At 45.4% G+C, this 16,169-nt stretch overlaps 1 protein-coding gene across 2 annotated transcripts; it reads left to right on the top strand.

The window, feature by feature from the left end:
• The first annotated feature begins 1,017 nt into the window (after window positions 1-1,017).
• Window positions 1,018-9,932, top strand: PSMD4 (proteasome 26S subunit ubiquitin receptor, non-ATPase 4). 2 transcript variants are annotated; one of them, XM_043875726.1, is made up of 10 exons: window positions 1,018-1,151; window positions 5,221-5,361; window positions 6,556-6,670; window positions 7,046-7,132; window positions 7,377-7,445; window positions 7,657-7,872; window positions 8,253-8,361; window positions 8,508-8,639; window positions 8,724-8,791; window positions 9,627-9,932. In XM_043875726.1, exons 1-10 carry the CDS (start codon window positions 1,126-1,128, stop codon window positions 9,795-9,797), a joined length of 1,134 nt encoding a protein of 377 aa, XP_043731661.1. In that variant the 5' UTR covers window positions 1,018-1,125; the 3' UTR covers window positions 9,798-9,932. The 2 variants fall into 2 exon arrangements, with proteins under 2 accessions (XP_043731661.1, XP_043731660.1); XM_043875725.1 differs by having other exon boundaries at window positions 8,253-8,370.
• The last annotated feature ends 6,237 nt before the right edge of the window (window positions 9,933-16,169 follow it).

Raw genomic sequence — 16,169 nt, 5'->3', positions numbered from 1 at the left:
CATGATAGATGTGGGATCTTAGTTACCCCACCAGGAATTGAGCCCACAGCCCCTCCACTGAAAGTGCAGTCTTAATCACTGTACCACTAGGGAAATCCCCTAAGACATTTAAAACTGTAATTTTTTTTTTTTTTTTTGGCTGCACTGGGTCTTAGTTGTGGCATGTGGGATCTAGTTCCCTGACCAGGGATTGAACCTGGGGCCCCCTGCACTGGGAGCGCAGAGTCTTAGCCACTAGACTGCCAGGGAAGTCCCTAAAATGTGATTCCTGATTAAAAAGTGAAAATGGTTGACTAGATTGTCTCCCATTCTTTGGGAGATTAGTTAAAATTATTGATTCATCAAACTTTTTTTCTGCCTTCCTACCATATGTCAGGCTTTGTAGTGGACTTAGGGATAGCAGAGATTGACACCTTTCTTGCCCTTAATGGGGGGCTTCCCTGGTGGCTCAGACGGTAAAGAACCTGCTTGCAGTGCAGGAAATCGGGTTGATCCCTGGGTTGGGGAAGATCCCCTGCAGAAGGAAATGGCCACCCACTCCAGTATTCTTGCCTGAAGAATTCCGTGGACAGAGAAGCCTGGCGGGCTACAATCCATGGGGTCGCAAAGAGTGGGACACGACTGATAGACTTAACACTTTCACTTGCTTTTGCCCTTGATGAAATGGGAAAGACAGCTACACAAACAAATGCAATTCAGAGGCTTAAGGGCTTAGCTGTTTGATGTGCCATGGGGAACCGGGGGAGCTGGAGAGTCAGTAGTCATCCCACCCCTTTTTAAAAACGATGATACTGGAATAGACATAGCCTCAGCACTTTCAGAAGTTCCTTCACATTTTCTCTTAGATCTTCTCGGCAAGGAACGCCACCAGAAAGCCTGAATGGCAGGGCAGGTGGAGGTGTGGCCCTCTTTTTTGTTACTTGGCCCCTCCCTCCGCCCCAAACAGCGCCCACTTTTTTTTTTTTTTCTGGCGGCGCCTACAACTCCCAGAAAGCAACACGGGGATGAGGGCGGAACTTGCTGGCCCAGCCGAGATCAGTGATTGGTGATGCGCGCCAGGCCAATTGGAGGAGTTGTTGTTAGGTGGTCCAGGAGAACCGGTCCGGGAGGGAGGAAGGAGGCACGATGGTGTTGGAAAGCACTATGGTTTGGTGAGGCGCCGCCTCGGGCCCCCTTGGGGAGCGGGACTGGGTCGGGGGCGCCTGTAGCTCGGAGGCCGGGTGGGCCTGGGGTGGGGGAGGGAGCCTGATGGAAGAGATGAGGCCTTGGGCCGGGAGGAAAGGAGCTCCAGCGACTGCCTGAGTCATCCCGGGGCCCCAGAGGTAGTTCCCGACGGACGGGCCCGAGGTACCCCCCTTAACCCTCAGTCCGCGGACAGTCGTGGACCGGCCCTGCTATTTTTCTCCATTACAGCGTCGTCTTCTCTAGACCAGCCTACATCTGTCTTTAGCTAGAGTCCTGCTTCTCGGGCTCACCATGATAGCCTTCTGCCTTCCTCTCTTTTCAAAATGATGGGTGTTAGTTAGGAAGAGAGTTTCAAATCGCTTCCTCGCCCCATTCGCTTGTCGCTGACTCCTTTGCTTTTCCTGGTGTTACCGTCAAAGGCACTAGAATAGTACTTTATAAGTGTTTGTGGCAAAAAAGAAAGAAAAAAGTGTTTGTGGCTAAGTCGTGTCGGACTCTTGGCGATTCCATGTACTGTAGCCCGCTAGGCACCTCTGTCCTTGGGATTTTCCAGGCAAGAATCCTGGAGTGGTTTGCCATTTCCTTCTCCAGAGGATCTTCCCGACCCTGGGATCGAATGTGGGTCTCCTGTACTGCAGGCAGATTCTTTACCGATTAAGCTACCTTCTAAATGTTAGGCATTTAACTTGCTTCATCTCACTTAAGCCTCACGATACTCCCTGCCTTTTACAGATGAGGATACCGCGTCTCGGCAGTTTTAAATGACTTACACAAAATCACACAGCCGATTAAGTGGTGGAGCCTAGGTTTAAACCCAGGATAATCTGACTCAAAGACGCTTCGGCTCTTACCCAGTGAGCTCTCTGTCTTCATCAGTCTCAGACTTGGCTGAGTAGCTGTTAGGAACTGAGGACCACACTTTTGCAAGGTTTCAAGAGTTTCTTCTAAGTGTGAGCCTAGAATGAAAACAGAATAGTACACAAACACACACAAGTCTACAATTGCATGGAACAGACACCTGAGGGTTTTCTTTTTTCTGGGAAGATACTGTTGCCAGATAACACACAGGATGCCCAGTAAAATTTGAATTTCAGATAAACAATTATTTTTAATATCAAAATGGCTATTGCCATTTTGCATGGGACATACTTTCACTAAAAAGTTGCTGTTGTTTGTCTGAAATTCAGATTTAACTGGGAGTCCTGTATTTTCTCTTATTTATTTATTTTTGGCTGTGCTGGGTCTTCATTGCTTTTGCCTGGGCTTTCTGTAGTTGCTGGGAGTGGGGCTACTGTTTGTTGTGGTGAGGGTTTGCAGGGTTCTCATTTCTGTGGCTTTTTGTTGAGGAACACAGGCTCTAGGCTCTGGAGCTTCAGTAGTTGTGGCACACAGGCTCGGTAGTTGCAGCTCACTCAGGCTTAGTTGCTCTGTAGCATGTGGGATCTTCCCAGACCAGGGATCGAACCCACGTCCTCTGCATTGGCAGGCGCACTCTTTACCACTGTGTCACCAGGGAATTCTGGGAGCCCTGAATTTTCATTTGCTAAATATGGCAACCTCTGGGAGAAAGCAAGTTAAGAGTAGAAAGAGGACAGGATTTGGAATTCAAAAACCTGTGTTTTGGGTACTTTCCAGCTGCATGTTCTTGAGAATGTAGTAAATCTCTCACTTTAGCGATAAAATGAGAATATAATAGCAGCATCTACTTTTCTCATGGCACAGGTAGGCAAAATGTGTGTCATGGTGCTCTGTAAACTGTGCGGTACTGTACATCTATTAGTTGCCATGATGCTTAAGGAGTCCTCAGGAAAGAATTTAAGAGGGTCCTTGAAGGGACTTAGGCAAATGTTAAGGAGAGGCCATTACATGTAAGGAGAAGGGCATAAGGAAAGCTGCTGAAGTGTACATTCTCAAGGCTTGTTTTGGGAGTAGAAAGTGGACTAGCATGACTTCATTATTAGGTTGTTGGTTGAAGGTGGTTCCTTTTTTTGGAGAAAGGGGGATGCAGCCAGGTAGAAGAGCACAGATGTCAGGTTGAGGATGTTGAATTCTGCCCTTTACCCTTCAATAGAGGACTGCTGAAAACGTTCTGAGGCTGGTGGAGCCAGAGCTATCTACAAAATGGGATTTAAGAATGCTGATCTGGCTTGAGGTATAGGAGGAAAGATCAGGTCCAGAGTGATACACTGGCACCCTGTTGTAACAGCCCAGCCATAGGATAGCAGTGAAAGCCACTCCTTTTCTCATGCGTTGCTGTCCCTTAGAATTCTCTGGAGGAGCTTATTAAAAAGTTGTGTATATTTGATTCTACTTGGTCTGGTGGCTCAGACTCCCAGCCAGGGAAACTTAGGCATCAGTATTCTTTTTTTTTTTTTTGATGAAAACTTTATGGAATAGCTGGATAATTTTGTCAGCCCTTATTTTGATATAAGTTTTTATTGGGAAAAATTACTTACTATTGAGCAAAAGTAGTCACAGGAAATGCATGTATTATCCTGTTCGTATAAAGTTCAACATTGAGAAAACCAAACTGCATTTTAGGGATGCACATGTAGGTGTTTTTAACACTGCCAGCACCGTCAGCCTCAAAGTGGCCCTAATGCACTGACAGTATGAGGACTGCTGTCGTGTTCTGCACAGTAGGTTCTCCCTCCCTCTCAAGCCACCGCCACCCCCGGGTCTTCCTCTGACATCTTTCTCCCAGCCTTCATCCCTCTGCTGGTCTTGCCCACAGCCTTTGTACTCAGTAGCTATTCCATCTGGATGATCCTCAAAGCTTCCATTGTTTCACATATTTAGCCAGCACTGTATTTGAAGCTAGGAAGGCAGTTATTTCCCTGTTGGGAGTGTAATTGGAAACAGTGTATCAGGGAAAAAAGAATATAGCATGGTCAGTAAAGTCTGCCCTTGACCTCCTTTATATAGATTGACTTTCCTCTATAAGAACTAGTCTGTGTATCATGCTTACTGTTAGGCATTGTGCTAAGTACTTATCATGAATTTAATCCTCATAGCCAGCACTATGCAGGTAGGTATAATAAAACCCATTTTACAGATGAGGTAACTGGATGTTAGAGAAATTCAATAGCTTCTTTAGAATCATAGAACTAGTAAGTAGCAGGGTAGGGATTTGAACCTGCCTGCACACTACCCTTCCAAGCCTTTCTGCTTGTCTTCCAGTAGCTTCTTAATTACCTTTCTTCATCATTTTTGGTTTGTATTTATTGCCTGGCGAAGGATACTAAAGGAAAAAATTGCCTCCAAGCCCGTTCTGCTTGCCAGTAGAGACGAGCTGTCTCTGAGTATGCTGTTTTCTTTCAGGGTTCTGAGGGACCTCAGTTCGTCAAGAATTGATCTCTTCTGAGGTGTAGATAACTTGTTCACTTCGCTGCCTTCTTTTGGTCTGCAGGAACCTGGCACTTGTATTTTATGTTATTTGGATTCTTACAGATTGTGAAAAACTACGAGGATAGAATAAATACATGAGACCCCCAGATCTATGAAACCTCATATTTGCAGTTCAGTCCAGCCGTCAAAGCTGTTGAACATTTAACCAGATAATTTCTATTGTACTTTCCTGCACTCAGTGCTGCGAAGTGTGTGTTATTTCCTCAATGTTTTTCAGTTGCCCAGTTGATTTCCTGCCTTGGAATACTCCTATTTTAATAGCAGATAGCATGTTTCTCCATGACCGTGATTGATAACCCTTAAGGCACCTTATAAAAAGGTGGACATGGTACATTAGTAGATCATAACCTTGGATATTATGCAGTCACTTGTGGAGATTTAAAAAGGTTTTTCGCCTCTGGTTATTTTGAGTCAGTAAGTCTAGAGGAAGGCTTGGTCCTTTGTATATGAAAAAAAAAAGTTGCAGGTGATCCTCTGTTCCACAAAGACTGAGAGCCGCTGCCATGTACCATGGCGCCCCTCATGGGAGAGTTGTTGAGGGAGGGGGGTGGTTCCTGGAACTGGAGGGAATGTCAGACGGGTCTCACAGTGTGGCCTATCTCTCCTGCTTCACCCCTAACCTGGCAGCGTGGACAACAGTGAGTACATGCGGAATGGGGACTTCTTACCCACCCGGCTACAGGCCCAGCAGGATGCTGTCAATATAGTCTGTCACTCCAAGACCCGCAGCAACCCTGAGAACAACGTGGGCCTCATCACACTGGCCAAGTAGGTGGGGCAGAGTGGGAGGTGTGGGGGGGCGGGGTGATTCCTGTCTGTGACCCGCTACAGTTCCTAGGGCACTGCCTTTTCGTAGATTCCGTGAGGCTGCTTTTGCCCATCATCTTCCTAGACTACCTTCTTCACTATCCCATATAAATATAAGCAGCAACTTGTATTTTTAAAAATTAATATTAACCTGAATTTAATACAGTTGTGAAGCTTAATTTCCTGGGGTAAAATTTCACGGTGTATTTTATTTTATGTGTTTTCTCTATTTTTAATTTTTTGGTCGTGCTGGTTCTTTGTTGCTGCATGCAGCTTTCCTCTAGTTGGGGGCCACTCTGCAGTTGTGGTGCCTGGGCTTCTCATGAAGCCCAAGCCCCTTGTGGAGCACAGGCTCTAGGCACGCGGTAGTTGTGGCGCACAGGTCTAGCTGCTCTGAGGCGTGGGGAATCCTCCTGGACCAGGAATTGAACCTGTGTCCCCTGCATCGGCAGGTGGACTGTCATCCACTGTGCCACCAGGGCAGTCCTCACTGTATTTTAAAGACAACAAAAAGTGATTTGGGGTCAGCGTCCCAGGGCATATGTCACACATCGTGTTACCCCCAAAGTAATTTGTTTTAGGAACTGATAATCCTCAAATGAGTGACTGCCCATCCCAGCATTCATATTATTAGCCAGAAAATGAGTCTAAAAATGAAGAGGTTAGGAGAGAGAAGGAGCATCCAGCTATTGTAGAGAATTCTCAGGCCCCTGAGAGGAAAATGGCATGAGAGAGGTTGGGGGAAATACTGGAAGAGGCCAAACTTCTCTCAAAATCAACCCCTTCTTATTTTCTGTGTCTGATATCCACACATTAGAGATTTTTCTCTAGTTTTCTCCAGTTATTCTCTAGTTTTATGTCATTGACATGTAACATTATGTAAGCCGAAGGTATGCAACATAATGATTGGATAATGTGTATATCGTAAAATGATCACCACAGTAAGTTTAATTAATGTCCATGTCTCACATAGTTAAAAGTTTTTTCCTTGTGATGAGAGCTTGGAAGATCTACTCTCTAAACAGTAGATGTTTGTTTAGGAAAAATAGAGATAACAGTTATCATCAAGATCTCTAAAGAAAAGATGAGTCGAAGACAGTTTGGAGGCAGCTGTCCTGCCCTGAAATCACAGAAGTGCTTCTTCCCCCATTCCAGTGACTGTGAAGTGCTGACCACACTCACCCCAGACACTGGCCGCATCCTGTCTAAGCTTCACACTGTCCAGCCCAAGGGCAAGATCACCTTCTGCACTGGCATCCGCGTGGCCCATGTGAGTCCTGCTGGGTCCCTCTGGTGGTTCCTCCTTGCTCTGGGATTCTGCCTCCACCCTTACTCCTTTTTCCCCTAGACTCTTGGTGTGAGAACCAGCACCAGGGAAGAGATGATGCAGAGAAAGGAGTGGAAAGGATATAGTGGGATGATCAGTGAAGATCATGAAGGGGAAATCCCTAGAATGGAGAATTAACCCCTCTTCCTTATCCACAGAGAGGCACAGAAGGAAGGGAAGGGAGGAGGAGGGGGTTTAGATGTGAGTGTGAGTGTGATGATAGGCTCAAAGTATATGGAAGCCATAAGAAAAAGAGTGATAGGAACGAGCTGGGGGATTTCTGTGGCTGACTCCAAGAACTTCCTCTTCCTTTTTAAGCTGGCCCTGAAGCACCGGCAGGGCAAGAATCACAAGATGCGAATCATTGCCTTTGTGGGAAGTCCTGTGGAGGACAATGAGAAGGATGTGAGTCCAAGTGACAGTGGGGGAGTTTGGGCACCACATGTTTGGGAGGGGGCTTCTGTTGGCTCTTGGGAGAGTCAGGAAGAAGCATTGGGTCCATCAATCTGGGGAAAGGAGATTGTGCAGAATTCAGTGTTTCTGTCGGGGGGCCTTGGAGAGGTCCACCCCCTCCTGTATGCTTGTGATGTGTGTCACCTTCCCTCGTAGTATGGAACAGACTTCCTCATTTCTCTCCCCTTCTTCCTAGCTGGTGAAGCTGGCTAAACGCCTCAAGAAGGAGAAAGTAAACGTTGACATTATCAATTTTGGGGAAGAGGTGAGTAAGGGAAAGTAAATGTTGACATTATCAGTTTGGGGGAAGAGGTGAGTAAGGACCGGTTGGGGGCCAGTGACTGCTTTGATTGTGACTAGAGAACAGTCCTTAACCTAGAGGAGAGTCTGCCTGAGGGTGAGGAGCTGCAGATGGGAGCCGGTGGCAGAGAACGGGGGCAGGGCGGGAAGGAGAACCTCCTGTGTTCTCTCCCTAGGAGGTGAACACGGAAAAGCTGACCGCTTTTGTAAACACATTGAACGGCAAAGACGGAACCGGTTCTCACCTGGTGACTGTGCCTCCAGGGCCCAGCTTGGCCGATGCCCTCATCAGCTCGCCCATTCTGGCTGGGGAAGGTGGCGCCATGCTGGGTCTGGGTGCCAGTGACTTTGAATTTGGAGTGGATCCCAGCGCTGATCCTGAGCTGGCCCTGGTGAGCAAGCATTGACCTCCAGGAGAGCCCAGGTGTCCTTGATCCTTCTCACACAGCATCGAGCTTCTCTAGGGCCAGACAGTCCTAAGGACCCTTGCTTGTTTTCCCAGACCCCCTCCAGGTCCCTCTTCCCCATCATTCTGTCTGATCTCTAGGGGCAGCACTGTCAGACTCTCGTGTTCGCTTCTCCTACCAAACCCCAGGTTTCTCCCAAGTCCGTCCTTTTTCCCTATGTCATCCGTCATCTCTCCAGCTGCTTCCCCATGGGTATAAACCAGAAGCTGCCTCTTTACAGTCCATGCCCACCCCTCAGCGGCCTTCCCCAGCACCCCAGGGGACTGAGGGCGGGAGAACGTCTGACCTTCCTCACCCTTGGCCAGGCCCTGCGTGTTTCTATGGAAGAACAGCGGCAGCGGCAAGAGGAGGAGGCACGGCGGGCAGCTGCCGCCTCTGCCGCCGAGGCGGGGATTGCCACGACCGGGGCTGAAGGTGAAAGAGGTGGAATATGAAGTCCCGGGACTGCGGGGTGCTCTGTGGAGGGCTGATGTAGATGGGGCTGGGGTCCTGGTGGTGTGGAAACACGTGGGCTTGGGGGTGGGCACAGTTCCACCCTGCCGCTGTCTTCGTTTTCCTAGACTCGGACGATGCCCTGCTCAAGATGACCATCAGCCAGCAGGAATTTGGCCGCACCGGGCTCCCTGACCTAAGCAGTATGACTGAGGAAGAGCAGATTGCTTACGCCATGCAGATGTCCCTCCAGGGTGCAGGTGGGCCAGGGCCTGGGTGGGCGTGCTGAGGCAGAGACACTGCGGGAAGAAATGGAACTGAACACACTGACCTTTCTTCCTCAGAGTTTGGCCAGGCAGAGTCAGCTGACATGGATGCCAGTTCAGCCATGGACACATCTGAGCCCACCAAGGTGAGGGCCTGCTAGGGCTGGAACCGTTCCTCTCTTGGGGTTTCATAGATGAGCTCTTTCTAGAGCAGAAGGAAAGAAACCCATGGAGGTAATGTTTCTTGTGGGTAAACCTCGCTAAGGAGAATGTAGCCAGAGTTGGAGAAATGTCCTAAGTATTCTGTAATTTCCCTTCCTTGCTGGTGGGAGCAGTCTGGACAATTCTCAGTGATACTGTCTTCGAAGAGGGTGAAAAGAGGGTCCAGGAAAAGAAAAGAGGGGAGTGGGTGTCTAATAGCAGGAAACCTAAAGGTCATGGCATGGCATCTATTTTTATCCTTTGAGCTCAAAAAGCAATGTTCTCAGGCTTCTCCTCTAACTGGTCGGTAGTTTAATGTTTGGGGACTTCCCTGGTGGTCCAGTGGTTAGGACTTAGTTCTTTTACTGTTGGAGGCCCGGGGTTCAATCACTGGTCAATGAACTGAGATCTGGAAAGCCATGCCTATGCAACAACAACAACAAAAATAGAATAAAATAAGTGTTTTAAGTTCATACTATGTGTGCGCTTAGTTGCTCAGTTGTGTCTGACTCTGTGACGTAGACCGTAGCCCGCCAGGCTCCTCTGTCTGTGGGGATTCTCCAGGCAAGAAGACTGGAGTGGGCTGCCTTTTCCCACTCCAGCATAGTGTGTATAGGCACTGGGTATTTTCCTAAACCCTCCTTCCTGTCCTTGGCCAGAGCTGCCCCCCACCCCTAGTCAAGTGGGAAGAGGGGCTCGTGTGGCAGTGCGCTCCCGTCTTCCACACGGGCTTGCTCTGCAGCCAGCCCCCTCACCGGGCTGACACTGCGCCCTTTGCAGGAGGAGGATGATTATGACGTGATGCAGGACCCTGAATTCCTCCAGAGTGTCTTGGAGAACCTTCCAGGCGTGGATCCCAACAACGAGGCCATTCGAAATGCTATGGGCTCCCTGGCCTCCCAGGCCACCAAGGACGGCAAGAAGGACAAGAAGGAGGAGGACAAGAAGTGAGACTGGCGGGAAAGGGGAGACGAGCCCGTTCAGGGGCCCAAGTAGGGTGGGGTGGGGTATAGGCTTAGAGGTGTTGTCTGTAACCACTGCAGCCTAAATAAAGCTTGGCAACTTTTTTTCTTTTGCTTTTTTGCTTCAAACACGGATAACTGCCTGTGAGCATTCCCCTTCCACCCATCTCCACCCAGGACAGTCCTTCCTTAGGAAAAACTTTACTGAAAGCCATTTGTATGAGGCACTGGGGCCCCAGAGAAGAGAAGCCAGTGCTGGCCATTGAGGATTCAGCATCTAGGGAAGGGCCAGCCTGTAAATGAGCTTTTACCACGTCTAACAAGTGCCCAAAGAGAGGCCTGAACAAGGCACTGTGGAAGTGAGGAGAGGGGGCCAAAGCCTTGTAGCCTCTGGGAAGGTTCCCAAAGGCAACGTTTGAGCCCTCATTTAATGGGGCTAGAAGTTCATCAGCCAGCAAACAAGAGATGGTGATGTTTCCGTTCAGTAGGAGTAGCACCTGCTGATGGTGTGGGGGCATTTTGTCACTTAAAGACCAGTTGGGCCGGCAAGCAGCAGGAGACAAGTGGAAAAGTCAGAATACCACATATCAGGGATCTTGGAGACCTTTCACAAGGAGCAAGTCTGTGAAGGGGAAACGTGATTCATCTTGTTGGAGCACCAAATTTAGAGGCAGGTTTTTGTGGGGCATGGAATAGAATGCACAGTTCATATAATCTCCCCCTTTATTACTATTATATTTGAAAAGGTAAATATTTTACACATAAAATACTTAACCTATATATAAAGTGAGATGTAAAGAAATTAACATATCTGAAATTGCTCAGTGTAAGCTAGAATATTTCTAATACCTTGTCACATACCTAGCCTTCTTGAACCCACTTCATCACATCCTCTTCAGAACTTTTATCCTGAATCTCACATTTATTATTTTTTTCCCTTCATGTCTTATATACATAAAGATTCCTGACAAGAATGTTTAGTTTTAATGTGTTTGAGCTTTACAAAAAATAGTTTTAGGGCATTCCCTGGCGGGCGGTCCAGTGGTTAGGACTTGGTACTTTCACTGCCAGGGCCTGGGTTCAATCCCTGGTCAGGGAACTAAGATGCCATAAGCTGTGTGGCAAGGCCCTCCCCCAAAAAAGTCCTATACTCTGAGATTTACAGGACTCGGTTTTTAACAAACATTTTGTTTCTTAGGTTCTTCAAAGTTGCTGCATTTAGCGGCTGCGTATTCATTTTTCATGAATGCATATGTATTCTGGGGATGTTCTACAGTCTCACTATTTTCCTGTAGATGAATCTGGCATTGCCTCTAGTTATTTTTCTAGCATCAAAAGGATCTCAGTGTTTTTTGTACATATCTCCTGATGCACCCATGCAGGAATTTCTTTAGGATACTTTACAGGATAACGATGAATTGTTTTTCAAAGTGGTTATATGGATTTGCACTCCTTCCTGCAGTCTAAGAATTCCTATTGAACTCGTCCCTTTCCAGCCCTTAGGACCATTACAAGTTCTTAATTTCTGCCAGTCCAATGAGGATAAAATGATAACTCATTGTGATCTTAATTTGTATTTCTCTAATTACTAATGAGGTTAATTATCCTTTAAAAAAAATAGGTCTTTGTATTTACTTTTTTTTTTTTGTATTTCCATTTTTGTGAAATATTTCTTTTGTTCATTTTTCTCTTGAGTTCATTTTTTTTGGTGGGCTGGCTCTTCATTGCTCTGCAGGGGCTTTCTCTATTTGCTGTGTGCAGGCTCCTTACGGCAGTGGCTTCTCTTGCAGAGCACAGAATCTAGGCTTGAGGGTTTCAGTAGTTGTGGCGCACAGGCTTTAGTTGCCTTGCAGCATGTGGAATCTTCCCGGACCAAGGACTAAACCCATGTCCCTTGCATTGGCAGGCAGATTCTTACCCACTGTACCACCAGGGAAGTCCTTGAGTTAACTTTGTATTGATGTTTTATAGAAGTTCTTTATTCTTAGTATTAAATAATTATTTATTATATATTGTTAGAAGTATGTCAAATTTATGACTTGTCTTTTCATTCTTTTTTGGCATATGGTGTGTGCTTAAGGGATCTTAGTTCCTCAACCGGGGATTGAACCTAGGCCCTGGGAGTGAAAGCACTGACTCCTAACCACTGGACCAGCAGGGAATTCCTTTTCATTTTTTAAAAGGTACCAAATTTAGTGACCAAAATTTTTAAATTTAATGTCAGATTTCTCAATCTTTTCTTTCAAAGTTAGTGTTTCTTGTGTCCAGCAAACTCTTCCATATGTCAGAAAGATTCTATTTTTTTCTGAAAGTTCTATGGTTTTGCCTTTCACATAGAAATTCCTTATTCTGCCTCAGTGTACACTGAGGTAGGGATCCAATTTCAGTTTTGTAATATGGAAAGCCATTTGTTAACAGCATTATTTATTGGGGGGAAAAAAAACCTTTCACTGTAGTGCTACTTCTGCCTGGGCCAAGATTCCATGAATTTAATTTGCAGTATCCTGAAGTCAGACCTTAAAGCTTGAATGTAAACAAGGTTCCACAAAATCAAACTAAAAAACCTACCCTGTGCTTACATTATGTTCATATTGGATGTGTACCATTTCTAAATAGTGAGTTTGAAAATGTGTATGTTGAGCAGGACACTAGTATTTTTTGAATCACATATTTACTTGAGAGAAATGGCTCATCATCTAGGACTTGGCAGTATTTTATAGGTGTTGGTTTTAAAGACAATGGTCACTTTGGCTTTCCTGAGTCTGGGGATAGTTTCCCAGCCAAATTATGTTTTGGCAGAGTCTGCCCATCTAGTCATCATGGGCCCTGTGTCCTATCTCTGGCCCTCTGCATGCCAGCTGAGTGACTTCAGTGTTCATGAGGATGACTCAACCAACACCTTGGCCTCTTCCAATTCAGACATCATCACAGTTCATTCTTTTGTATTTATGGCAACACCGTGGTTCACGTCCACCCTAAGAGATGCTCCCGGCTGATTCAAATACTCGGCCCATGGACCCTTCTTTTTTTCAGCTCTCCCACTTTGATAGTCCATGTATGTTTTTCAACAGTACTGTGAAAAATATGTGTACGCTAGGCAATTCCATTTCAGGAATTTAAATAATCAGAAATAACACAGATTTGTACAAGGATGTTGAAAGAATGGGAGCAACCTCATATCCAACAATTATGTTACATCACTGTGGAATATTACACACTGTCAATAAGTTTTTGTTTTGGAAAAACATTTAATGATGCTGAATATATGATTATATTAGCAGATGCTTGTATAACACAGTGTGCGAGACTATTCTAAATGCTTCACACTTTCATATCATTCAGCTTCCACAACCCTATCAGGTAGCTGTAGCATCATTAATCCTAGTTTATGAATAAGGAAACTGAAAGCCAGAGAGGGAGGTAACTTACTTTACAGTGATGGTGCTGACAGTGTGGTGTGTGAACCTCTGAGTCCCCAAGACGACCTTAGGGAGTTTGTGAGGTCAAAACTATTATCATCATTAATACTGTCTTAGGATGTTTTTCTTCTCTTCCATGATGATGATACTTGCAGTGATGCCGAAGCAGTGCGGGTAAAACTTTTGGTGCCTTAGCACGAATCTAAGACAGTGGCAGTCCACACACCCCTGGATTGAAAAAAAACACAAAAACTGTTGATGAAGCAGTAAAATCATGACTTGTATTAAATCTCAACCCTTTAAAAATATTGATTTATTTTGGCTGTGATGGGTCTTTGTTGTTGCTCATGGGCTTTCTCTAGTTGTGACAGATTGCATTGGAAGGCAGATTCTTAACCACTGGGCCACCAGGGAAGTCCCTAAATCTCAGCCCTTGAGTTTACATCTTTAATATGTCTGAGGTAAAGTGGGAACCACATAGAGCATGTGGCTGCATCCTGGGGTACAATGATGGACTTGAGGGACGGTACTTGTGCAGTTGTTTGACTTGTGAGATGAACTAGCCACTTTTTTGTTTTTTTTTTAAGTAAAATAACATTTTTGCTTGAAAGAATAATGCCAGGGGTTTCCCTGGTGGCTCAGAGGTAAAGAATCTGCCTGCCATTATATGCGACATGGGTTTGATCCCTGGTCCGGGAAGATTCCACATGCTGTGAAGCCCGTGTGCCGCAACTATTGAGCCTGCACTCTAGAAATTGGAAACTGCAACTGCTGAGCCCACTTGCCACAACTACTGAAGCCCTGGCGCCCATGCTCTGCAACAAGAGAAGTCACGGCAATGAGAAAGAAGCTTGTGCACTGCATCTACAGAATATCCCCGCCGCTTACCACAACTCAAGTAAAGCTGGAGGAGCAACGAAGACCCAGTGCAGCCAAAAAATAGAGTAACTGCCAGGCAAACTGGTTATTTTGACTTGAGTATTTGGCAAACACTTTCTCAAAAGTAAATGATGTAAGCCTCACTTCAAGGAAAACAACTGACAGTTTTTGTTGTCTGTGATGAAATTTGAGTTCTCAGGTGAAATTTTGAATTTTGGAAAACTTGCATGTGCCACAGTGAACTTGACATTCTCAAAATATTTTAGATGGGTAATATTAATATGTTCCTATTATGTATCAGAGTAGTGTATTGTAATGTGTCAACACTAGGAAGCTCTGCATTATGCAGTGAATCAATATTCTCCAAATGATCCATTTCAAATGCAAAAAAAGAGGAAAGCAATGATTCAGATGTAACAGATTACAAAAAGTATACTGATATGGTTTGGGATCCCATATGGTGGCTGGCATTTTAAAGACTACTGTGTATTGAATTTCCCTGGTGGTATAACCAATCAGAAGGGTTAATTTAGAATCCATACTGGATTTGCTTCTGTGACTTTAATTCTTATATTGCCGCTTTTGTTATGATAGGCATACGTAAATGCCTCAGGGAGACCTGCCCAGCCCCTTCCACCTGACCTTTGGGCTTGGGTGTCTTTGTTTGGTTCACTAGGAGACAGCTTGACCCTGCCCACCTGTGAAGGGTCTTAAGGAAGTGAAACTAACACATCCCTCTGCCCCAGGCTTGCCATTCTAGGAGATAATAAGGGATTAGATATGATAGAGTGCTTGAAGAACTATGGACTGACATTGTACAAGAGGTAGCAATCAAGACCATCCTCAAGAAAAAGAAATGCAAAAAGGCAAAATGGTTGTCTGAGGAGGCCTTACAAATAGCTGAGAAAAGAAGAGAAGTTAAAGGCAAAGGAGAAAAGGTAAGATACACCCATTTGAATGCAGAGTTCCAAAGAATAGCAAGGAGAGATAAGAAAACCTTCCTCAGTGATCAATGCAAAGAAATAGAGGAAAACAATAGAATGGGAAAGACTAGAGATCTCTTCAAGAAAATTAGAGATACCAAGTGAAAATTTCATGCAAAGAGGGATACAATAAAGGACAGAAATGGTATGGATCTAACAGAAACAGAGATATTAAGAAGAGGTGGCAAGAATACACAGAAGAATTGCACAGAAAAGATCCTCATGATCCAGATCCAGATGGCATGACAACTCTCCTAGAGCCAGACATCCTGGAAGGTAAAGTCAAGTGGGCCTTAGGAAGCATCATTATGAACAAAGCTAGTGGGGGTGATGGAATTCCAGTTGAGCTATTTCAAATCCTAAAAGATGATGCTGTGAAAGTGCTGTACTCAGTATGCCAACAAATTTGGAAAACTCAGCAGTGGCCACAGGACTGGAAAAGTTCAGTTTTCATTCCAATCCCAAAGAAAGGCAACGCCAAAAAATGTTCAAACTACGCACAATTGCACTCATCTCACACACTAGTAAAGTAATGCTCAAAATTCTCCAAGCCAGGCTTCAACAGTGTGTGAACCGTGAACTTCCAGATGTTCAAGCTGGATTTAGAAAAGGCAGAGGAATCAGAGATCAAATTGTCAACATCTGTTGGATCACCAAAAAAAGCAAGAGAGTTCCAGAAAAAACATCTACTTCTGCTTTATTGATTATGCCAAAGCCTTTGACTGTGTGGATCACAACAAACTGGAAAGTTCTTAAAAGAGATGGGAATACAAGACCACCTGACCTGCTTCCTAAGAAACCTATATGCAGGTCAAGAAGCAACAGAACTGGACTTGGAACAACAGACTGGTTCCAAATCGGGAAAGGAGTACATCAAGGCTGTATATTGTCACCCTGCTTATTTAATTTATATGCAGAGTACATCATGCTAAATGTCAGGCTGGAGGAAGCACAAGCTGGAATCAAGATTGCCAGGAGAAATATCAATAACATCAGATATGCAGATGACACCACCCTTATGGCAGAACGCCAAGAACTAAAGAGCCTCTTGATGAAAGTGAAAGAGAGTGAAAAAGTTGT

The sequence above is a fragment of the Cervus elaphus genome, chromosome 20, assembly GCF_910594005.1.
Source record: "Cervus elaphus chromosome 20, mCerEla1.1, whole genome shotgun sequence".
NCBI lineage: Eukaryota > Metazoa > Chordata > Mammalia > Artiodactyla > Cervidae > Cervus > Cervus elaphus.
The sequence above is the reverse complement of the archived record's forward strand: the minus strand, read 5'-3'. Positions and strand labels throughout refer to the sequence as shown.

Coding starts and splice junctions, on each gene's coding strand:
- PSMD4 (XM_043875725.1), top strand. CDS start 1,126: ATGGTGTTGGAAAGCACTATGGTTTG. Junction 6,671..7,045: donor CTGGCATCCGCGTGGCCCAT/GTGAGTCCTGCT, acceptor TTCCTTTTTAAG/CTGGCCCTGAAGCACCGGCA. Junction 8,792..9,626: donor ACACATCTGAGCCCACCAAG/GTGAGGGCCTGC, acceptor CGCCCTTTGCAG/GAGGAGGATGATTATGACGT.